The 24,253-nt window shown below is 50.3% G+C and overlaps 1 protein-coding gene across 3 annotated transcripts in view; it reads right to left on the bottom strand.

Annotated features, from left to right (window-relative positions):
* Positions 1 to 1,402: 1,402 nt before the first annotated feature.
* eml4 (EMAP like 4) overlaps positions 1,403 to 24,253 on the bottom strand; it is a 41,710-nt gene continuing 18,859 nt past the window's right edge. For 2 of the 3 annotated variants that reach the window (XM_084708786.1, XM_084708787.1), the window contains 23 exons: positions 22,475 to 22,660; positions 18,897 to 19,032; positions 18,037 to 18,234; positions 15,540 to 15,680; positions 15,398 to 15,423; positions 15,093 to 15,128; positions 13,346 to 13,469; positions 12,994 to 13,143; positions 12,282 to 12,351; positions 11,524 to 11,634; positions 10,310 to 10,405; positions 10,064 to 10,198; positions 9,819 to 9,954; positions 8,209 to 8,360; positions 7,896 to 8,021; positions 7,629 to 7,760; positions 7,350 to 7,417; positions 7,169 to 7,257; positions 6,931 to 7,028; positions 4,622 to 4,709; positions 4,420 to 4,518; positions 3,332 to 3,462; positions 1,403 to 3,175 (listed from right to left, as the gene is read on the bottom strand). In XM_084708786.1, coding sequence (XP_084564912.1) covers positions 2,663 to 3,175; positions 3,332 to 3,462; positions 4,420 to 4,518; positions 4,622 to 4,709; positions 6,931 to 7,028; positions 7,169 to 7,257; positions 7,350 to 7,417; positions 7,629 to 7,760; positions 7,896 to 8,021; positions 8,209 to 8,360; positions 9,819 to 9,954; positions 10,064 to 10,198; positions 10,310 to 10,405; positions 11,524 to 11,634; positions 12,282 to 12,351; positions 12,994 to 13,143; positions 13,346 to 13,469; positions 15,093 to 15,128; positions 15,398 to 15,423; positions 15,540 to 15,680; positions 18,037 to 18,234; positions 18,897 to 19,032; positions 22,475 to 22,660 — 3,041 coding nt within the window. In that variant the 3' untranslated portion in view covers positions 1,403 to 2,662. The remainder of the gene's footprint in view (positions 3,176 to 3,331; positions 3,463 to 4,419; positions 4,519 to 4,621; positions 4,710 to 6,930; positions 7,029 to 7,168; positions 7,258 to 7,349; positions 7,418 to 7,628; positions 7,761 to 7,895; positions 8,022 to 8,208; positions 8,361 to 9,818; positions 9,955 to 10,063; positions 10,199 to 10,309; positions 10,406 to 11,523; positions 11,635 to 12,281; positions 12,352 to 12,993; positions 13,144 to 13,345; positions 13,470 to 15,092; positions 15,129 to 15,397; positions 15,424 to 15,539; positions 15,681 to 18,036; positions 18,235 to 18,896; positions 19,033 to 22,474; positions 22,661 to 24,253) is intronic. The other variant, XM_084708788.1, reaches the window with a different exon arrangement.

The following is a 24,253-nucleotide window of genomic DNA, read 5'->3' as shown; positions in this document are numbered from 1 at the left end:
AAGGGACGGGTGTGGCAAATGAGCCTCAGGACACAAACTCCTATCTCGAGCAAAACTAGAGAGGCAGGAGGAGAGCTCTGAAAGAAAACGATCTCTGCCACTTTAGAAATAACGTAATGAGGCCTTTGGAGTTACTATAAAGAGTTAAAAATGGTTTCACGTCTTTCAACTTTGACTTTCATGCACTCGCACACAGGGCATTGTGGGAAAGCAAGTCCCACTGACACTAAAACTACACAACAGAATCACAGGAAAAAACTACAGGACATAACCCATTAAAATGTGTTCTGCAACCTAAAGCATTCGAAAAAGGAGAAAACACAAGCAGTTCATTTGAAGAAGAAAAAAAAAGTCTGAACATGACAAAGCATATAAAGGTAAATAAGTTTTTTTTGGACCAGTTGAAAGTCTGACAGAGGCCAACAGTGGTACAGCATGTCAACAACTTTGGGCCCCTCTTGCTGTGTCTAAGTTACACTACATCTTTACTTCAACGTCAATACCCGGTCACTGTCACCTAACCCATCACATAGCCCAGTCATGCATTTCCCTGTACCTACACTTATTCCAGCCCCCTCACTCTGTGTGAGATAGAGACCAAACATGCTCCTTCTAACCTCAAAGACCATGCCTTTTTACAAGATCCTTTCTTCTCTGACCAAATCCAACCCATGGTAAAACATTACCTCGCTGAAGACATTCTTGAATTGAATCATCCCATCATGATATCCTGTGCAAGTAACCAAACCATTGTTTTGCATTTACAGATATATATTTCTTACTATCAAAACAGAATCCCCTTGACCATGTCTATGGATGTAGAAAGGGTGTACTATCATGAGAAGTAAAACAATAGAACAATCTTAATTTCTGTCCTTCCTCATCCACATGAAGAACAGAGGAGCCCCTTCCAGCCAGGCAGCCAGAGAATCCCTCTCCCTCTCCCACTCTCTCTCTCTCTGTCTCTGTCTCTCTCTGTCTCTCTCTGTCTCTCTCTGTCTCTCTCTGTCTCTCTCTGTCTCCCTCTGTCTCCCTCTGTCTCCCTCTGTCTCCCTCTGTCTCCCTCTCTCCCTCTCTATCTCTCTCCCTGTCTCTCCCTGTCTCTCCCTCTGTCTCTCCCTCTGTCTCTCCCTCTGTCTCTCCCTCTGTCTCTGTCTCTCCCTGTCTCTCCCTGTCTCCCTCTGTCTCTCCCTCTGTCTCTCCCTCTGTCTCTCCCTCTGTCTCTCCCTCTGTCTCTCCCTCTGTCTCTCCCTCTGTCTCTCCCTCTGTCTCTCCCTCTGTCTCTCCCTCTGTCTCTCCCTCTGTCTCTCCCTCTGTGCCCTGCTGGCTGTGTACTTTGAGTGTTAGTCAGTCCTGAGTTTCTGCTGGGGGGGGGGGGGGGGGGTTGACTATCGGGGTGGGGGGGTGGGGGAGGGAGTTCGGGGTAGCTGGCCACGCCCTCCTCCGGAATGACACAAATGTGTAAACGGCGGCTCACACATCATTAAGACTTCTCTTCTTTTAACGTTGCAATCCGTTGAATGGAGTGATGACACAGTCCCAGGAAAAAGCTTTTTAAAGAGAAAGCAGTCCAATAGAAGGTGGCAGGGGAAACTCTTAAAAAAAATGTAGGTCTTATTGATGCATGTAATGCAGGTGTCAAGAGAATTCCGCCGTGCAGCATTATAGGCCCTCAGACACAGGAAGTCTTTCAGGACTGTTTTTTTGTTTTTGATTTTTTTTTTGCTGTAACTGCAGAAAGGCTAGAGTGATGAGCAACATGCAACCTCTACCAGAGAGAACTGCTTATTGCCTAGGAGAAGCAGTCTGCTGGGGTTTCTTACTTTCGCACACGCATGCATGCACCCACACACACACATAACATACACACACATACCTGATTGAAACTGCAGGCTGATAGTAAAACGTGTGTGTGGTCCTACCTTTGTCTATGAAATGCTGTTTTATTGCAGGTGCGTGTACAACTTGGTCAGAATGCCTGTAGCTATAGTATCCATTTCCATGGCAACACCAGAGCCTAGAGACAGCAGCCTGATGGTAGGATAGGAGAGAGTGGTACTGAGGAGAGTGGTTACCAGGGGTTGCCTGGCTGTCCCCTAGCACTGCTCCTAAAGCACAATTGCTAGAGACAGACAAAGAAGGGATCATCTTCCTATCTGCTAGTAGAATCAGTCATCATCTGTGATAAACCCACGCCATGGTATAATCTACTGAAGGTCCCGCCACAGAAACAAATGTGACCATGAGTGTGTGTGTGTGTTATGGATTAGTGTCTGCTTGAGTGCTAGTGTTTGTGTCTCTGTATCAGATGTGTCGTCTAACTGTGAAAGTTTAACTCTCCAAGAGATTCCATACTCTCTAAACAACCGCATGACCCAAAATAACCACAACATCCTCTCCTCACAAACTACCGCACACACACACAAAAGTATCTAAAAATTGAACATTACAAGAGCCAAACGTACAGCTTCCTCTCCCTGACACCCTCCATGCTTGTCCAATAAACACAAAAGAGAAGAGAGCACGAAAAGGAGCTAAAAAAAGAACGCCAGAAACTTGAACACATGCTGAGGCCAGCCTGCGCTCCACCTGAGAGACGCAGTTACAACCAGGGACCACCAGGGAGAGTGCTGAGCAAGAGAGAGCTCCGAGACGCCACCTCTTAGGAGGGAGGGGTGAAAGGGCGGCCCTCGTCACTAGGCGTGGCCGTGTCGTCGCTGGGGTCCAGGCTGTCCTTCGCGCTCAGCGTGCTATCGGAGGGGGGAGGGGTGGACTCGGAGCGGGGCGGGGTCAGGTCGGAGGGGGACGGCGTTTCCAGGGAGTTCTCCTGCTGTCCATTGGCCGTGGGCACGGGGAGCTCGGTGGGCGTCGGGGGAGGCGTGGCCACACTGCACGGAGGAGGGGCATTGGGAGTCAGGGTGAAGGGGGCCAGGGACAGCTCTGTGGGCGTGGGCGTCTGGGGCACCAGCGGGACGCCGCGGTGGGTGGAGTTCTGCAGGCCCTCTCCCAGGGAGAGGGAGGAGTCACTGGGGACCAACGAGGGCGTCTTCTCCACCAGGCGCCACTGCATGATGCTGGTGTCCTTCCCTCCGGTCGACACCAGGTGGCTGTCGTTGTGCATGAAGGTCACGTTGGTCACGTGACTGCTGTGGGCGCTGTACTTGTGGCTGGGGGCCTGGGGGATTGGACGAGAGGGGTGGAGGTCAGGTGGGTGGGTATGATTGGGTTAACACTTGCCTAACGTGGCGTTGGGAAATCAGAGACTAGATAGTGAGACAATAAAGCAGAAAAGCTCAAATATGGTTATGAGGTCCCAGGTTGCAGGTCTGACCTTGGGTCTGGAGCAGGGGTAGGCAAACAGGTGCACTTTGCAGAAGTCGTCAGCCAGGGCGATCACCTTCCTGTTGTGGGATCTGATCAGGGCGTTGATGTCTGTGCCGTCTGAACCCTCGGGCCACACCCCTGGAGGAGAGTCCCCACACACACACACACACACACACACACACAAGATGTTGGAGGACACACTAGCGAAAACACACCTATTCTCCAAATTAAATGCAAGGGTCCATGTCACATATATACCACAAGGGGGCACACCAACTCTAGAAACACACACGGGACATCAGAACATTCTTTGCCCTCACGTTTACAAATGCACACACACACACGTACAAATAAATAGTGGTCACTTCACACACATACAATCTTAGTTCTCGGGGGTCCTATCAGTTCCTGTCAGTGGCTGGCCAGCGAGCCCAATCTACTACTGGCTGAGAACTGTGGAATCTGAAAGTCAAGAGTGAATTCTTTTTCCAGCCTCATAAAGAGCTGAGCTATGTGGAGTAGGGGGCTGCTGTAGCCTCTCCATTATTGAAGACTCGGCGCTGGACTCACAGGAGAAGAGAAGTAGGGAAAGAAGGAGACGACGAGAGTGAGAGATAGAGGTGCATGAGTGAGAGGCAAAGAGGGAGACACAGTAGCATATGACACACCAGAGAGACTAGAACATAGTCATGTGCTCTCTTCTAAGATCAGAGAAAGCTAAAAGGAAGGACTACTAATTAGAGCCCCTGTGTTCCCAAATGTGAATGGTTGCTCAAAATCAGAGGGAGAGAGAGAGCGAAAGAGCGAGAGAGCGAGAGAGAGAAAATCGAAAGACGAGCCTGTGGGAGTGCGTGTGATTGAGAACCACAGGATTTGTGCAGTAGGAGCAGGCCACACAGAACCATAGTCAGAGACCAGCCATGTACTCAACAATTTACATGGCCACATCAAAGACAATACACGCCACGACCAGAACAGTACGAAGCTGTGTCGGGTGAGGCTTCAAGGAAAGACATTCTGTATCAGGAATCCCTATAAGACAAGAAAACGCAAGCGCACACGCACACACACACACACACACACACAGGTACTAACCAAAGACGTGGAAGCCCAGGACGCAGGTGTAGGTGGCCCACTCGATGTCCTTACACTCGGAGCGGTTTCGGATCAGCTTGCACCCGTTTGGAATGTCCCCTGAACACAGCACAGCCTCGTGAGCTCACCGGGACATACACACAGGCATGGCCAAACGATGGGAAGAAACATGGATGGACTGCTAGCAGACGCCAACACTTACAGTAGAGGATTTCATAGTCTCCCGAGTTGGACATGATAAACTTGTTGTCGGGGGAGAAGTCGAGGTGTGTGATGTAGCTGGAATGTCCCTGGAAACGACACAAGAGAAGAGAGGCCGAGAAAGAGGGGGGAGGAGAGAGGAGAGGGAGGAAAGAGAGAGAAGAGAGGAGGAAGAGGAGAACGGTGAGGTAGAGGAGAGAGGGAGAGTGGGGAGAGGAGAGAGAAGAGAGGAGGAAGAGGAGAACGGTGAGGTAGAGGAGAGAGGGAGAGGAGAGAGAAGAGAGGAGGAAGAGGAGAAAGGTGATGTAGAGGAGAGAGGGAGAGGGGGGGAGAGGAGAGACGGGTTGGAGGAAAAGGAATACACGGTCAGTTGATGACATCGGTCAGGCTGCACGGGAGGAGAATCCGTTTTGAAAAACCTCCATCTGCACAGCTGAGGCCAGACACACAGGGAGGCAACCCTGTGCATCCCAAACGTGGAATGTCAGATTGTGTGTGTCTGTGTCTGTGTGTGTGTGTGTGTGTATCCTCCCCCACACTCAAGGTCAGGGAGGGATTCTTGGCCGCTTTCGGTACTTTGTTTGGTTTCTTATGAGTCTACCGGCTTCCTTCCAACACACTAGGCTCTGGCGCGCACACACACACAAGAGACGTTACTCACACAGACAGACGCACACAGGAATGCCGTTGATTTACGGTGAGACACCCAACAGCTGCCGATTTCACTTTCCCACACAAACAGTACAGTACGCGCTTACCGCATGCACACACAGGGTTTAACAATCAGATTCATGTTGTTCCCGTCCTACAACTCTCAGGCTCAAACCTCAGCAATCCGACTGACGCACGACGGTATGTCCACCGCGGACATCAACATCCTGTTCTAAATCGACCAATAATCTCTCAACCTGTCTCTCAATACAAATCCAATGAATCCCCAAAATAGAGTGAGATGGGAGAGCAGACAGACTGGCGTTGGCCAACAGAAATGAAACCTCCACTAGAGGTCTCCGCAGCTGAGCCTGCAGCTAACTGGACCCAACGACCCGCCCCTCACACACCCAGGCTCCACCAGACTGATGCTGCACGCGTCCTTTTGAAGCATCGACAGCCTGACCTCCGATTGCAGCACGTGCGGTAGCGCATGCGTTCAAATGTGGGGTAGGATGTGGGCTAGAACGTGGGGTAGAACACACGGTCGAATTTGGGGTCGATTGTGTGGTAGAACGTTTTGTGGAACATGAGGAATATTGTGTGGTAGAAGACATATGGTTGTACCTGAGGTACTATATTTTGGAGAGCAACACCGTGGCTGCACAGCAAGGCAGCATGGGAGCTATCCAAGTCATGTGGCCTGGCACCACAGACAACATACAGTACGGCAAGACAGACCACCGTGTTCGCCTCCATCCTGAGGAGGGACTGATGTCTGAGACACATGAACCACAACTGGACCACCTGTCACAGGCACGGTCTTGATGTTAACACCAAGCACACACATGACCACACCTACTGTGGCAGAGAGAGAGAGAGAGAGAAAGAGAGAAAGAGAGAAAGAGAGAGAGAGAGAGAGAGAGAGAGAGAGAGAGAGAGAGAGAGAGAGAGAGTGGAAGAGAACACAAAGACCGCAGACTGAGCAGCAGCCAACTGCAGACTAGGGTGGGCTTAAGACAACTGCGTGTGTGTGTGTGTGTGTGTGTGTGTGCACGCGTGTATGTGTCAGTGTAGTGATTCACACAGCCTTGTGGAGTCTGGGCCTGTTGGGGTCAGCTCTACTCTGCTGGTCATGCTCTACTAACCTTTACCTCTAGCCTGCTGGGAACACACATACACGCACACACAAAATATGACTGTTACAACTCTCTCCTTTTATCTGCTGGGCCTGTGGCTGCCTCGATGATTAACAGTCTGTGAAGGCATCGCTTATGGAGAAATCCAGCTGAGAGGCACAAGCACTCCCCAAGGCCACACGCCAGCTAACACACACACACACACGCGCCACACACATAGCAGAATATCCTGTGTAAGTCCGTTTGATGGGGTATGTTTCATAAGGCTCCAGTTGTAATGTAAAGACCTCTGTCTCTGCTGCATACTACACTACTCCCTCTGCTCTCCTCTCAGATACCACCCAGACAAAGACACTGTGTCCTTAAAGGATCGTAACACAGCTCAAATAAACATATACACACACAAAGTGACCAAGCCATAAAAACGAACAGACACACAAAACACACAAAGACACAGAAAAAGAGACGCATACACACACACACACACAGGAAGGAACACAAACACACACTGTGGACTCACAGAGCACTTTCCGTATCGGCTGTACTTGCGTCCCTTCTCCGCCACGGTATAGAGGTAAATGAAGTTGTCATGCGATCCCACTGCCAACAGGGTGCCGTCTGAGGACAACAACCAGGGTCATCATCACCATCATCATCATCATCATCATCACTCACAGCTTCTCTCATTGGCTGAGCCTACAGTACATCCAACCCCCATCCCCATGGAAAGGAGGGCAAACGTGTGGGACTCCACCCACCTAGGGAGAAGCGCATGACGGACAGCTGCTCGTTGCCGTCTGTGTGGATGCCGACCAGGTCCCTCGTCTCTGCGTCCAGAGCATACCATCTGGGAGAAGAGAACAGACACGGGTGTCATCCACATGCGGACCAACCATGGGGATGGAGACGAGAGGGTATGGGGGAGGCAGCGGAACTTACTTTCCTGAGTGGGTGCCGATGGCAACCACAGCCCCACTGGGATGGAAGTCTGCACAGTGACCATGCTCCTGAGAGAGAGAGAGAAAAAAAGAGAGGGAGAGAGAGAAACAGAGAGAGAGAGTGAAATGCAGAGAACAGAGAGAGAGAGCAAGAGAAAGAGTATGAGAGAGAGGAGAACACGTTCAACTCATGATAATAATGTGAGCATGCGCCAGAGAGGTGTGTGCAGTCAGGGGGGGGTGAGGATGGGTGTGAGGGGTGAGGGGTGCGGGGCCTTACATCCAGGAGCCGGCTCCATTCCAGGGAGTGGTCTACAGAGTTCCAAAGGCACACCTGTCTGTCCTGGGCACAGGTGAGGAACAGGTCCCTGTAGGGGTGCGAGGCCAGACCCCAAAGCTCATCTGTGTGACCCTAAGGGGGCACATGGGGGAGTGGCAGAGAGTTAAAAGGTGAGGGGTCACCAATGATGTGACACACGGGATGTGGTCCTCCCTTTCTTTAAACGGATTTGCAGGAGCAAGAAGATTGAAAGCGGATGTCTCCTACCTGCACCTCCACCTGGACTCCATCGTTGAACGTCCCCCTCAGGATGAAGTTGCGGGACGTGCCCACCAGAAACTGCTCCCCTTTGCCCTCGGCCACAGCCCGGATGGTTCCATATTGATCTGGGACCTACCGGAGCGAATTGTTACAGTCAAAACTGTGCTCGCTTGTAAAGGGGAGTGAGACCAGGACTGCGAGTGTGCGTATACCGGCACGTTGGTATTTGGGGTACGTGCATGTGCGTAGGTGCATAAGGGTGTGTGTGTGTGCATGGATGTACGGGCGTACATCCGTATGTGTGTGTGTTTGTGTGTACCTCAATGTCCCTCTCGGGGTTGAGGTCGTGGTCCCAGAGGATGATCTTGTGGTCCTTGCCCCCCCCAGTCAGCAGGGTGCCATTCCTCATCTGACACAGTGTGAACACACTGCCATCGTGGGCCTTGATCTGACGACTGATCTGGAACGCACCTGCGTGACAGGAGGGGGGGGGGGAGAAGAGGAGGGGTAGGGGTGGGGGACGAACGGGGAGGGGAGGAGGAGGTGGGGATAGGAGAGGAAGAGGGGGAGAGGAGAGGAAAGGTGGGGAAAAGGTGGATAGAAGCAGAGAGAATGAGAGAGAGAGAGAGAGAGAGAGAGAGAGAGAGAGAGAGAGAGAGAGAGAGAGAGAGAGAGAGAGAGAGAGAGAGAGAGAGAGAGAGAGAGAGTAGGGGGGTAGAGAAAGGGAAAGGGAGAAGAGTGAGAAGGGTGAGCGAGCGAGACTGTAAAACAGCTCACAGAGGAGATTTCTGGGAATAGGATACCACAAATACTTAACATTCACAATGTGGTTTATGTGCTGAGCTACAGGCCAGATCTTGTTGCTGTCAGAGGAGAAATGTGTGTGTGTGTGTTAGCGTGTAACTGAAATTGTGTCCTCACTCGATATGTCTGCGTTTCCTGCATTCCTGCTTTTTCTCCCCCCTGCTATTCTAAGAGAGTTATCTACTAATAACACCCCGGTCACCCCCTGAGACAGACACGCAGAAGGGTGAGGAGGGAGTGTGTGTGTGTGTGTGGGGTATGGGGGGGGAGCCTGTGTCTGACAAGGCTCTCTGAAGCTAGCTAATGCAGCATGGGAGAGCCAGGGCAGATGCTGCAGATACGAGTTTTGTGGGAGTGTGAGAGTGAGGGAGCCTACAAAATAAACATGACCTTCATCTCTGCAAGGCGTGCACACACACACAAACACACACACACACACCTGGGCGCTGTAGCCTCCAGGAGGCGTAGCGGTAGCAGTAGCAGCAATGGAGCAGAACAGGTAAATAAAGAGAGATTAACAGTTTAGCTTTGGCACCAAGCCCCAAGCTCTGCCTGTCCTGTTCCACCACATGCCAGTGTAAACCATTACGGATCTCACCCCAGCCCCTTCCACAGCCATCCCAGCCTGCCAGCACTCACCTCCTCCTCCTCCTCTCTAACCTACTTTCTCTGGCTTCCCACTCTTTTCTTTCTGTCTCACTCTCTTTCGAGGCTGTGTCGTTTCTCCCGTGTCTGTCGTCTGAGTTTAGTCAATTCTCGGTTTACCTTCAGGTCCCTTCCTTGAGACAATAGTGTATAGTTCTAGGATGTGATTTACCTTCAGGTCCCTCCCTTGAGACAATAGTGTATAGTTCTAGGTTCTAGGATGTGATTTACCTTCAGGGCCCTTCCTTGAGACAGTAGTGTATAGTTCTAGGTTCTCGGATGTGATATACCTTTAGTGTATAGTTCTAGGTTGTAGGATGTGATGTACCTTTAGTGTATAGTTCTAGGTTCTAGGATGTGATGTACCTTTAGTGTATAGTTCTAGGTTCTAGGATGTGATGTACCTTTAGTGTATAGTTCTAGGTTCTAGGATGTGATGTACCTTTAGTGTATAGTTCTAGGTTCTAGGATGTGACGTACCTTTGGGACCCTTCCCTGGTGCCGGCTCCACAGTGCTCCTGCTCCAGATCAGCATGATGCCTCCAGAGTCTCCGGTCAGGATGTCTCCATTGTTGAGGAAGGCCAGGCACTGCACAAACTTAGGCTTCTCATATTTCTTGAAGAGATACGAGACGAGAGAGGAGAATGAGACTGTGCCCCAGACTGGCCTGTTTAGATGGCCCCTTTGTGTGTGTGTGTGTGTGTGCGTGTGTCTCCTTCCTCACCCCGAAGATGCCCTGCTTGCGCGCCAGCGAGGTGCCGCTCCACGTCCAGAAGAAGATGTGGGACTTGCCACAGGTCACTATGGTGTTGGCGTCTGTTGGGTGAAACTCCACTGAGAGCACCACCTCATTGGTCGACTGGAAGGGAACAAAAACAGCGTGAAGTTAGAAGAGGACCATACCCAGTTGGACACGTGTACAGGAAGTGGCCCGTGAGGCATGGCCTGTGGCGGGAACCAGGTGACTGACCTTGATCTCTGCAATCTTGGATTTCTTCTGCCAGTCCCACACGGTCAGCATGTGGTCGTTACAATCATCTATGACACTCAGGTGCTGTCCGGAGTCCTACACAGAGACAAGCAAACATGGAGAGGACATGAGAACATGTCAACACACCTGAGGGGACTCTGATGTATTGAGCGTTAGGCTTACTTCATATATATTCAACTAAATATGTATGTTAAATATGTATTAATTCAGTTGTGTTTGGTTCAACACTAAAGCTGTCAGCATGACCAAGAAGCCAGCTGGCCCCAAACATTTTCTTTGACATAAACATGTTGTCAATCTGTGATATCAATGCAGTAAAAATCCAAATAGACCTCATTCATATTTCTGTCTCCACAATACCCATTCACTGCAGCAGTAAAGCCTCGGTGCGGCTAGATATATGTGATAGCATAATAGGCTAATGATTAACCCAGCTCTGAGAGATTGTTTGCATAATGGTTGGTGTGGGGAATGAAACAATGCCTGTATGTGCCTAAATGGGTCATAGTGTGGAGAGTGTGTGTGGGTGTTTCGTGTGAAGGGAACGAGACAGTAAAAGCAACTGGAACGTGCCAACTGCCGGTGGGTAGAGCGAGAGAGAGCGAGAGAGAGCGAGAGAGAGCGAGAGCGAGAGCGAGAGCGAGAGCGAGAGCGAGAGCGAGAGAGAGAGAGAGAGAGAGAGAGAGAGAGAGAGACAGAGAGGGGGGGGGGGAAGAGAGTTCATGTATGCTTTGAAGACTAAGATTAAAGAGTATAAAGAATAATATAATACTTTCTACTGTCTTACTGGTCTAGAGAACGGAAATGAAAGATTCACAAGTTATCATCATGCAATAATGAGGAATTTAACTAAGATGGAGGGAGACAGAGAAAGGGAATATGAGAGAAATAGAGAGACTGCAAACGACTCCTGATTAGAGAGGTTATGAGGTATTCAGCACCACAACGACATCACTGACCCACTAGCTCACTCACAAAGAAGGCCGTTCGGGAATAAAAGGACACAGAAACAAACCCAGACCAAGGTCTCGACACAGCGTGGGTGTACTGCTGCTGTCTGGGAAATCTGTTAGGGTTGTGTTCACCCATTTACAGTGGAGTGTTGGAGAGTGGCGTGTTATGGACTTCAGTACCCATAATTCAGTGTGTTAAATACCTGAAAGGCTGCTGATTCAGTGTGTGGGGTCACTTACTGCTTTGGAGAAGGCCAGGGAGCCCACCCCTCTCTCGAAGGTGCCCAGGCCGATGATCTGCAGGGTGGCTAGACTGACAGAGTCCCATACCCTCACATGGGGCTGCAGTGGCTGCAGGGCACCAGGCAAACACACACAAATCATTAAAGGAATCTCAAACGATCAAGACAGTCATTCAACAGGCTCTCACTGGGCCATAGCAGGATGTGCCTGACTGACAGACAAGCAGACAGACAAACAGCCATGGATCTTCGCCTCCAGACGTTCCAGAAAGGTGAAATCCAGTTAGGCTTGTTTAGACTAAACCTTCTTAGAAATAATGATGTGGATTAAGACAATTATTTTGCATGAATGAATACAGAGCACCTGTGTATATATGTTTGTGTGTGTGTGTAGGGGTGTAGGTGTGTCAACATCAAGGACAACAGTGAGGCTGATTGTGCAAGGCAAGATACTTGATAAGCCAACAAGGATCATGTTGTTGAACAACAAGGAGTGCACATTATCTGTAGATCAGTCCAACTGGGTCTATACAAAGAAACTAAGGAAGTATCAGTATCTTAGCTATGGGAATTTCCATGTCAGATTATTTGTATTTGTGCAAGAGAGGGAAGTCAACATCCAGCAACAACCAGTTTGCTGAACAAAATGTTGAGGTAAGGAACCAATCATTAGAGGATTTGGATGAGGGCATATATGAAGGCAGGGATTAGGGTAGGGATGAGGGCAGAGATGATGGTTGCTACTGTTCATCTTACCCGTCCATCTTTATCCACTCCTGCAATCTGTCCAGTGGCAATGCGGATCTTATCAGGGTGCACAGCAAGGCTGTGGAGGGAGAGACAGGGAGAAAGAGAGAGAGAGTGATGACAGGAGCATCTGACAATATTTTGTGTAAACTTATAAATAAGTCCAACAATATGTCTACAACCAACACAGTTCCATCTGTTTCCACTTTCTTAATGGTGGACACTGGTGTTTCTGCCCCTCGGCATCATGGGAACACTTCAGGTATAAAGTCAGGCTTCTGTGGTCAGACTCACTCATTTGCCTCTTCTAACGGTGGTCTAGAGGCTGTTTTGCATTTCAGTTGCATAAAGTATTTATCCTAAGGCCAAAGAGGCTCAACCAGGAAGTATAGTCTAACTGAGTGTGTCAGGTAAACAATGGTTAAAGTAGGACCCATTGTGTGTGTGTGTGTATGAAAGCTTGTGTGGCAGTTTTTCTTAATCAACCTTGATGATTTCATGTGACGACAGCCAATCCCCTGGCAATATCCATAATTAACCATCAATATTCCTTGGAAATCCTTGCGCCAGGTAAGTCTTCAGGGAGTTAATAAAGCAATCAAAAACAACAACTCAGTCTCCACAGGACGTCAGGTGATGTGTTTCTATGGCTCCAGTTGCCATGCACTACAATCTCCCTCACATCCTTCACCAGCTCCCATGCCTGTTTACGACAGCTCACCATTTGACGCAGTCCGTGTGTCCCAGGTAGTGGCGTTGTGTCCTCTCCTCGTAGTTGAAGAGCACCACCACGGAGGCTATGAAGTAGACTATCTCCCCTGTGGGCAGCAAGTACACATTGGCTCGACAGTCTCTGCCTCGATAGCCATACCTGAAGCAGGAAGTCAAGGTGCCAGTACATACAGTATGGAGACAGGTAGGGGACTACACAGTAGGAAAACACTCTGGACAATGGATTACATTCCTTCTTCTTTGAAACAATAATACATGCATACGCAAGGTAGGCTGTGTATTTAGAGTATTAGGACTCGACCGGCACTCGGGGGAAGTCTGAAGCGTGCGGGGAAGGATACACCCACTCCAGCTTGAGCCTCTCGGGGGGCAGATCTGTGCGCACGTCCTCGTAGTTCTCTACGTCTGAGGGAATGAACATGGTGATGGGACGACCGCGCATGAACATCTTGATGTAGTCTCCCTCTGTGGAGAGCGAGCAGAGAAGGAACCGTGTCAGGCTGAGGAGAGGCGTGAAGGAGAGATGGTGGAACACCTCAGAAAACTCGGCGTGGAGGCAATGCACAACTTGGCGGAAGCAAAAAAGAGACTGCCCCCGTCAATTGTGTTCACAATTCCAAGCAAAGAAGTTGACTGAAAACAACATGCTTTTGAACCCAACCGCACAGCCATTAAAGATATAATCTCACCATCCCAAAACCCACAGGAAAATAAGATACTGCTCAAAAATAACTAGGGTCAGGCCAACAGCGTTCCTTTTCACATTAGGTGAGTCAGAGAGGGTGAGTCAGAGAGCACGACATGAGTTTAGTCCATTAAGCCAACCGGTGGTATTTAGCAGCAGAAGCCAGACTTTTCACCACCCTCCCGGCTGACACACGAGACACACGCAGTGAGTGTGAATATGATTATTCGTTTAATTCAAAGCAGTTTGTTTTTTTAGTCAGTGGACCATGCATGCTTTTCAGATAGACTGAGGGCACTTTGGGACAAACAGGCAGACATTCAAAGAGAGAGAGAGAAAGAGAGTGGGAGAGAGAAGGCCATAGACGAAAAGGGAGAGGCGGAGAGCGAGAGACTGAGAGAAAAGAAGACGAGAAGTCAGGAGAAACTGAAAGAAGCGTTGGGTGTCGTGCAGGAGTGAAGCAGTGAGTCAGCAACCACCATCCCAAGCTGAAATAAGAGAAGAGGATGGAAGGATAGAAGACACAGAGAGAGAGAGAGAGAGAGAGAGAGAGAGAGAGAGAGAGAGAGAGAGAGAGAGAGAGAGAGAGAGGGGGGGGGGGGGGGGATGGATATAGGGTCGATTTGCAGTGGACTGGGATTCCTGGAATGTGTTTCCCTTGTCGGCCTTCCAGCCCTGTGGGGAACAGCTCCACTCTCCTAGTGGGCCCATGATGGGGAGAGAGGGATGGGGGAGGCCGACTAGAGGTGGAGAGAGAGAGGAATAGATTTCCAGAATCCCTGCTCATAAAAGAACACCTGGGATCAAGCTATTCTCCACAGTTATGGGGCCCTGACTGCATCCCCTTGTGAGGATAATCGACAGGCCCTGCATGTGATGCACTAGGCACGGATGCTTGCTCAAGTCGTGATCACAACTATAAGAACTGTGGTCTGCAATCATCCTAACTGAATGCCTTCCCGGACTCCCAGACTCTGTCAGTGGTCAGTCATGCCGGGAACAGACTATTCGATTTAGCTAATTAGAGTCCAGCATGGGTCTCTGGAACAAACCCATTCGTCGCTGACCACAGATAACCCGGTGAGGCCGGGGCACAAGACACTGCGACGTGCCCACAGAACAGGGCAAGGCCGGGCACAGGCATGTTCTTAATCTGGGCAGGGCATCGCCTGAGGGCGACCATATCCAAAGTAAGAGAGAGGGCAAGAGTGCGGAAGGAGCAGAGGGGGGGAGGGGATAATGTGTGTGGCGTGTTAGATAGATGGAGTGATCGACCAGAAGGACTGAAAAAAAATCAAAAGTGCTGGAGAGGACAGACCAGCCATCAAGCAGACGGAGATCGAGGCAAGCGCTGGCTGTTTCATGTGCTGCCTGCTGACGGGCTGTCTTTGAGAACCACTCACCTGCTTGGCTGTTTTTCTCACGGGTTGACATTTTGGCTGGTCATGAGACAGAAACAATGTCACTCAACACGCGCGCGCACACACACACACACAATGGTACTAGACAAAAGGAGAACAGCTACAGTACAATGGTTCCACCACCAAGACGGCTAGATGTTCACACTAGGGTGAATGGTAAAAGGTAGGATACAGTGAGGAACAACAGGAGTAGTGACAAGTACACCAGCTCTAATGCCTCTTGCCCAATGGACAGCCTGGTTGACATCACTGAGTTAAGAGACCTTAACTCAGTGCATAGTGCTTACCTTGGCTAATCACGGTGTCCTTGTGTCTGCAAGAAAACCCACAACAGCCAGTCAGGTGTGACTGGAAATGATGAAAGCGGCAATAACTTGAATTAAACCTCCTAACTACCAGTGCCGTCGTTGTCGCGTGCGTCAGACTCACTTCTCGGCGTTCTTGGCCACCTTGGCCAGCAGCTTGGAGGTGGAGGCAGCCTTCACCAGCTTGTTCCTGCTCTCCTCCCCGCTATCCCACGTGCTGCTCTGAGATCTCTCCATCCCCGTCCCTCGCTTCGCACTGTGGCCCCTAGACCCAAACGCAAACGCACACACACAAACAATCGATTGAACATCTCCCAAAGGTGGAAAAAGAGACAGAGAGAAAGACCAGGACAGACCGAAAACAGGACTATGATGGGGTGCCACTGTTATGATAATGGGAGTACCGTCACTGGCTATTGTGCATCATACGCAAGCCACAAGGCCGACAGAACCACGTTCAAAAAAAGAAAGAAAAAAAGAAAACTCATTAACAAGCTAAAGTGTTGGACAGATTTCCTCCTGTCATTTACAAATGGCACCCCTCACTTTGGGTTAGTCTGGACCTGAAACACCAGAGTCAGACAGAGAGAGAGAGAACCAGGGCCTCCTTCAGTCAGGTGAGGCCCTGGGCCCTGAGGCCCTTGGGGAGGGACCCAGGCATGCTGCAGCAGGGCACACAGGGGAGAGCACACCCCCAGTCACAGGTTAGTACACACAAGCTGGCGGAGGAAATCCAGCCCCAGGCTTCAGGAGACAGATAGGCCAAAGAGTTAAGACGCCCCACTGCAAAGGAAAGAGTAGAGAGGGGTTTAAACAACGAGAGAGAGAGAAAGAGAGAGACGTAAGTGAATACAAGAGGAAAACGCAAATCCTCATGCGATGCTGTGAGAAGAAGACGAGGTTAACAATAGCCCAACCACACACGAGCCGAGACACACACTGTCCCATCAGGATCCCTTCTGCACAGTCTACCCATCTCTCACTAGGGGGCAGTAGAGGCACTCAGGGGGCAGAAAGGGATGTTTCATTAATGAAGGGGGGGTGGGAGTAGTTAAGCAGTTTGTTATATCACTCAGTATAGTGCAGCAGTGGTAGGGTCAGCCCTGTGTCTGTGGACACAGCCACTAACAGAGGACCAGACGCACACAACCAACCGGACTACAATATGGCGGGAAATGCTAGGATGATGCTAGCCTGAACAGAAGTGATCCAGAACCTTATACACGCTTGTGTATCCATGCGTTCACACGCGCGCACACGCGGGTCAGGAATGGGCAGGGGCACACACAGGGAACACACACACACAGGGAACACACACACACAGGGAATACACACACACAGTGCAGCTGTGGGGCCCCTGGGAGAGAAGGGGGGAGGGAGAGAACAAAATAACTATCCCACTGACAGTCTCGACAGAACACGGAGGGCAGAACTGGGATACTTCACTGGAGGACTGGGAGAGAGAGTTTGGGAAGGTCTGTATGCGTGTTTGAAATAGAGGGAAAGATAAGTATGACCTAAAAATATGAGGTGATGCGATAAATGGATCGAGAGGTTGAGTGATGTTTTACAGCTGACATGTAGTTTGTGTGCTGGTTAAAATCCCTCTAAATGGGGGACTATGCCCCAACTAAGTGGGTGCCGAAGATGGACCACTTTAGCCTGAGTATAGAGTCTTCTAGAAGTCAGCCATCACTATCACCACAATGCTGAAGAGGCAGACGTAGCCAACATAAATAACTACAATGCCAGAAAGAGCCTTGGTCCATTCATATTGGGTGGACACACACAGTCAATTGCTAGCAGATGAGGTAGTAGCCTAATGTGCTTGGCATGGCCCTGGCCTGGACAAGCAGTGAATGGTGCCAGTGAAACAGGCGGGCATGAATTCAGAAGGGCATCTATTGTACAAGGTAATTGCTGCTCGTGCTTTGACAGCCTAATTGAGACTGATCTGTGTTATGGGTCAGTATGAGTGGGAAGACTGACTGGGAGAGTCCAGTGTGTGTGTGTGTGTGCGTGTGTGTGTGTGTGTGTGAGTGAGCTGCCTGGTGGAGTGCACAGCTGATGTATGACAGATAGGGCCTTCCTGATTCCTAATGATATAGTGAGAATGCTCACAGTGCCACGGATGAGAGCAGACATCTGCAAACCATTCCCCTCTCCTGCTCTCTCCTCTTCTCCTCTCCAACTCTCTTCTCCTCCTCTCTTCTTCTCTCGTCCTCTCTCCTCCTCTTTCCTCCTCTCTCCTCTCCTCTCCTCTCTTCCTCTCTTCTCCTCCTCTCTTCTCCTCCTCTTTCCTCCTCTCTCCTCTCCTATGCTCCCTATCTTCTGTTCGACATGCTCTCCTACCTGAACCCCGACAAAAATGCTTGTTAAAAGGCAACTACGAATGAGGAAAAACTCCACCGTAGGTAAAGTTGAGAGGTCTGTACAGAGGTCAAAAGTGATATTAGTAGTGACAGCAGCAGTAGCAGTAGTAGCCATGGTAATGCATTGAGAGGTGAGGGATGTAGCTAGCAGAGCAGCATGCCAACTGCCCCCAGAAATAGATTAAGGGCAGAGGGACCGGGGCCGGAGGGGGTGGGGTGGGGGGGGGGGGGGGAGAAGTGGGTGGGAACCTTTTGACTGGGGAGGGGCCTTTGCTCTCCGGGGTGTGCCTCTGGGACTGGGGGGGGTGGGGGGAGGGGGGGTGACTGGTGGCCGGGGAGGGTGCCGTCTGGGGGCTGGCGGGGGCGGGGCCTTTATCGTTAGGCTCCTCCTTCTCCTTGATGCCCTCCATCTGAGGCTTGGAGTCCTTTCTCCTCTCAGGTGGTCCGCTGCAGAGAAAACAACCGGGGGGAGGTTAAAGACACACACACACACACAACAGGTCGATACGTACACACCTGTGGCAGGTAAGTGGGCGAGGAAAGACTAAATGGGGTTAAGGGGTGATACATATGAATGATGTAAATAAACAAAGACGGCCCCCTTACTTACAATGGCAAGGAGGACAGCCAAGTCAAACACCTGCTTTATTCTCATCAATGGTCGAAGCTAGAATCTATTTAGCCAGCAAGGCTAAGCAGCATGAACCGATTTTTTGAACATTCAACTGAGAAATTGGTGAACATAGTGGACTCAGCTACAAGCCCTGACAGGGAGTCTGTCCTGTCACAACCCAGGGCTCCCCACTCTGTTGAGTCACTGCAAGCTGTGAGGAGGAATGTGAACATGTTGACATATTAGACTGTCAAAAAGACTGATATCTCTGTCTGGGACGGAAAGACCAGAGTTTGTCAATGGTTTAAGTGAGGCGTTTGTTGTTATTTAGAGTGACATTCGACGTTTTTGGTTTGTGTGTTGGACGTTTAGGTGTGTGTGTTTTTCTATGCACTGTATATTGAATATAAGTGTCAATTTGTGTATGTATTTGTGTGCATCCCAGCGTTTGTGTGTTTGTGTGTGTGTGTGCATGTGCGTGTGCGAGGTGTGGTACCTCTTGGCTGCTGAGGAGAAGGTCTCCTTCCTGGTGACGGACACAGTGGAGGTATCTCTGTGGCCGGCCTTGCGGTTGCTGGAGCCACCATTGGCGATGCAGGACATGGAGTAAGCCTCGCGCAGGGAGGCCTGGCCTGCAGGCAGGAGGAGAGAGCAGGGCTTAGAACAAGCCCAGAGTGACAAGCTCGGGACACCATGAGATGGTTTGAAAACGTGAGCGAACGTGACAGACAGAAACACAGACAGACAGACAAACAGACAGACAGACACAGAGAGAGAGAGAGAGAGAGAGAGAGAGAGAGAGAGAGAGAGAGAGAGAGAGAGAGAGAGAGAGATCTGCTAATTAACTAAAAGCCTATTCAGGGGAACACTGTTCAGGGATTGGAGGGACAAATGGGGTCACCTCAGGGACAGGGTCAGCCAAGGGATTGGCAGAGGAAGTCAGGACAGAGGGATGAAGTCACAGGACATGGAGGTGGGGAGTGATGGACGAGGGTTAACCGTCTGATCCACCAGGACAAAAGATGGATTAGCCAGGGCAGATTCCCGCTCCCCCCCCCCCCCAAACTCCCCCTCCCCCTCCTTCTCCTCACCCCATCCTCCAGCCAGACAGCCTAATTGGATAAGGATGGAGCAGGCAGCTCAAACTGCATGGGGGCAGTTGTGTCGGACGGAGCTAAAGCATTGATTAACTACCGACCTACGGCTGAGACAGGAAACGCCACACACACACAGCCACACACACACACACACACACACAGCCACACACACACACACATTGTGCTATGTGTACAGCCCCTGTGAGACATCATACTGGAGGTCTGTGGGCATTCAAAGAGTGAGGGGTGTGTGCATACAGCGCAGCACTTGAGTCCACTTAATGTAGCCACTGACATAACCTGCACTTATCTCTGCATCTAATGTGTTTGTGTGTGTGTGCGTGCGTGCGTGCGTGCGTGCGTAAAAGAGGTCGCGTGGCATTCCCAGGGGTGCGCTGCTCTTGTGTCACTTGACACATGGCTCAGTTTCACGCTCCATTACTCCCCAGTACAAACACACACACACACACACACACACACACAGCAGGGGCCTGTGTGTACCCCCCATCCACCAGCCCCCCCCAAAAAACAACCAGACAAAACAATGGGAGGTGCTTGTCAGGCAGGATAAGAGGCAAAACAAAGGGGGGACCCTTGTGTAGTGGTTGATCCACACAGTGGATTAATAGAGCTCCACATATACCAGATCGATGGCATTCAGTTAAGAGCATCTGATCACCGGCTTGTGTCAAGTGATTGATTGATAATAATGAGTTACAGAGATGGGACCTGAATCCTTACCTTCACTTCCTCCACACATGCCTAGCCACTGACATAACCAGGAGTTATCTCTTTATCTGACATGTATGGATGTGTGGATGTATGTGTGTGTGTGTGTGTGTGTGTGTGCGTGCCAGAGCTATAGTGGCCTAGTGTCTCAAAGGAAGTCCTTACATAACCTTTAACTATACCCCGAGGAAACATAGATCCATGTCTTTAAATCACAGAGCAAACACACATAACCACACACACGCACACACACATTCTCTCTGTCCAGGCTTCTCGATATGGCATATCTGGAAAGAGAAAGACAGATCGGGGGGGGGGGGGGGGGGGGGGGGGGGGAGTGGAAAACATGAGGCTGGAAAGAGAAAGATGGGGGGGGGAAGTGAGCAGGATTTAGACTGAGGATGAGGTGGGAGGTGGATAGAAAGATGTGGACTAAAAAAAAGAAAGATAGACAAAGAATGGGGAAGTGAGTTGTACTAGAGGGGCGTTGAGAGTGGGAGGGAGAGGGCTGTGTGGGGGTGAGGTGTATTTGTACGTTTGTGGGGGGGTTTTCTACAGGACGGGCCACTGTTTCTGCAGAGATACAAACCATAAGATGTAATCTCCCTAAGTCTTAATCATCTGTACTGTCATTCAGATAAGGAAACAAACACACTGTGATCCATTTGTCAAAACAATTTTAAGCTAACATCGGTTTGACCGTGGAATAACTTCAGCTGGATATGTCACAATGTGGCAGAAGTGCTGACTAACAGTGTGGATACACACATGCATACACACTCCACAGGGGGGGGGGGGGGGGGGTTATCACCAAGGGGATTATGCTAAGCAGGGAGTGACATCATAACATAATCAGCTAAAGGGGTGAGTTACGGGAAGGCTGAGCGCAGCGAGGGATGAGAGAGGATGGATGGAAGGGGTGTGATCAGAGGGATAGTCAGAGGGAGGAAGAGAAGTTGAAATCAGGTCAGGGGGACTTACCAAGGCTGTCATTACACACAACCTCAGTATGACTAGTCTACCCCGGTAAGACAGCAGTCTTGATCCTGCAGTCACACACAAACACGGTCCTTTTCCACTTTTCAAACAAGCAGTTTCCTTGGTGAATATTTTTCAGGGAATGACTTAGCATGACTCTCTGAAATGTTTTTCTTCTAATTGTGGTTATCTCCAGGGAGGGAGGGAGGGAGTAAGGATGAAGGAAAGAAGGACAAGGGAAGGAAGGGATGAAAAAGAATGCACTTCCACACTATTGGAATAGGCCACAGTCGCCCTTTGTCAAGGACCAATGGCTGAGTTTTGCAGCCAGGACATTACCCAGACTGGCCCTCTATGATCCTGGAGGAGAGGGCTGCATTAGCCAGAGATGTCAAGGCTGCACAGTCACCAGACACTCTGATAATGATTCACTAACCACACTGAGGGTCTGCCAGTCTCAACCAGCATCCCCCCCCCCACACACACACACACACACACACACAGGACAGAGAGTCTGTGTGTAGATAACTTTTATTGAGGCACCCAGACAGACCCTGGCTGAGTGGGTGAGGGTGTGGGAGGAGGTTCTTACTGATCACACACCACAGGCCCAGGGCAAGAGACACACACTTCACTTCTCCTTTGCTTTCTCTTCGTTCCTAGGTGCCTCATTATATCTCTATGATTCTGTTCCTTTTTCTCGGTTATCTGTCTTTTCTTTCCTTCCTTCTTTCTCTGTCTCTCCGTTTCCTCTTCTGAAGAGACAGAGCCTTTCATAGTATACACACACACACACACACACAAAGAGACACATATGAACACACACACACACACACACACACACACACACACACTGAGGACACTCACAGCTGTGTTCTGGGTGGAAACATTCTGCGCCGGGGGTCAAGGTCGGAGTGAAACTGTTAACAGATCCAAGTTCTGGTCTCAGCTACCTCTGTGTAAACACAGTCTCTCTTTTTCTCCTCCTCTCTCCCCGTCTCTCCCCCCCCCCCTCTCTCTGTCTCTCTCTCTCTCTCGCTCTATCTGCCTGTCTCTCCTCTACGTCTACACCTCCATCTCGACCTTTCATTTCTTACCATTCCTAACCAACCAGGGAGGGCGGTACCAGGGCCTCGAGTTTGACCACAGACCTACAAACTTAGCAATGGGGTAGAGTGCGGATGGGGGTGGGGGGGGGGGATTCAGATGGGCAGTTCAGTTGGGTCAAGGGGACAGAAGGGTCAGGGGGAGGTCAAGGCTCAGGGGGTACCTTTGCCGCCTTGCTGCTTCTTGGCGGAGGAGGCGGCCGTGTCCTCGGAGAGCGCCAGGCGCCGCAGCACGTCGGCCAGCGCCGCCTTCATCACGGTGATCTCATCCTCCTGCTGCTGCACGCGCAGCTCCAGGGACGACAGGCGGTCCTGGACGTCGCACGCACTGGCCGCTGAGATGCTGTCGTCTGTTTGGGGGGAGGGGTGGGGGGAGGAGAGGGTGAGCAACGCTACGCAATACACACATAACTGGTCCAGTACACGTTTTTTATTATTATTACAGTTGACATTTGCGGTTGGGTTTTTTTTTTGTCCAGAGCATTTAGAACTTGTGCACGTGGACAGTGTAACATAAACTAACCCCAAAAGAGTCTATACTAGGCACAGGTAACACAAATAACCAAATGCACAGGTAACACAAATAACCGCATCACCAGGCACATTCACACATTCGGAATCGAAGAAGAATATCTTAACTACAATAGTGCATAGTATAGTGCAGTAAGTAAACACACACACACACACACACACACACTCTAACTCTAACACACTACAGTCAGTTCCAGTCAGTGTGTACCCTGGGTCATCAGTAAGCTTGTGTGCGGGAGGGGGGGGGGGGCTTCCCCCCCGGCCTATTGTGAAACTACATGGGAAGTAAGAAGACGTGGAAAACCCAGGCATGATCCTGTAATCAAGTAACGGAACACACACGGCCCTGATTTCCTGTGTGTGTGCGCATGTGTGTGTGTGTATGTGCATTCATTTTTATGCCTCTATGGTAAAGGCATACTGTGCATATGTGTGTGCGCGTGCGTGCGTGCATGTGTTTTATGCCTCTACAAAAAGAGCATACTGTGTGTGTGTGTGTTTGCAAGTGTGTGTGTGGACCGGGGGGATATGTGCTCTTGCCAAGCCGAGCTGTGGTTTAGGTCCTGATTGCTGGATGGGATAAGGGGAGCAAACGGGGTACAGTCAGTGTGTGTGTGTGTGTGTGTGTGTGTGTGTGTGGGGGGGGGGGTGGTAATGTGCCTTCATTGCTGAGGTTTGTCTTTAAGAGGGGCAGCCGTGAACCGTCTTACCTCCACATTAGGTCACAGGACGGACAATATAAACCCACACAACCACCCTTACACAAAAGCACACTGGCTGAGCTCAACTGAGTTGTGGGAAAATATCTGTGACACGGTAGTCACACACGGTCTCACAGAGTCAAGGGACGATTATTCCCTCTGGCCACACAGTAGGTGAGGGCAGAGTGGGCAGTGCCAGCTAGCCAGTCCTGGATAGCCGAGCAGTGTTAACCACAGTAACAGGAAGGACAACCCATTCTTACTGGGCGCACACACACACACAAACCGCTAAACAAAAATGGGATATTAGAGAACAATGGACTCCTCTGTACACTGGTTAGACCTGAGCCAGGGAAGCTAGCCGAGTGCACAGCCATCAATCTCAAGAACAACCAATCCAGCTCCTACTGCTTTTACAGCTCTAACTGTAAATCAATTCCCACTCAGGGTGAGAGCCAATGAAAATAGCTGAGAATGGAGTCGTCAATCAACCAACTCTTAACAGCTCAAGCCAGGAAACATAAGCCAACGCAGAGTTATCAAACCGCTTCATGTCTGAGAGACAGGAATACAAGCAGAGCACAGAGACAGCCTCTCGAGGACAGATAAAGTAGAGAGTCTGAGAGGGCCTGAGAGCTAAAGTGCTGAGGCAGCTCTTCTCCACTGATAAAGATGAGAGAGAGACAGACAGAGAGAGAGACAGACAGAGAG

Source organism: Hypomesus nipponensis, chromosome 11 (genome assembly GCF_054491055.1).
Source record: "Hypomesus nipponensis isolate SF chromosome 11, ASM5449105v1, whole genome shotgun sequence".
Classification (NCBI taxonomy): domain Eukaryota; kingdom Metazoa; phylum Chordata; class Actinopteri; order Osmeriformes; family Osmeridae; genus Hypomesus; species Hypomesus nipponensis.
This window is presented reverse-complemented; position numbering and strand designations above follow the sequence as displayed.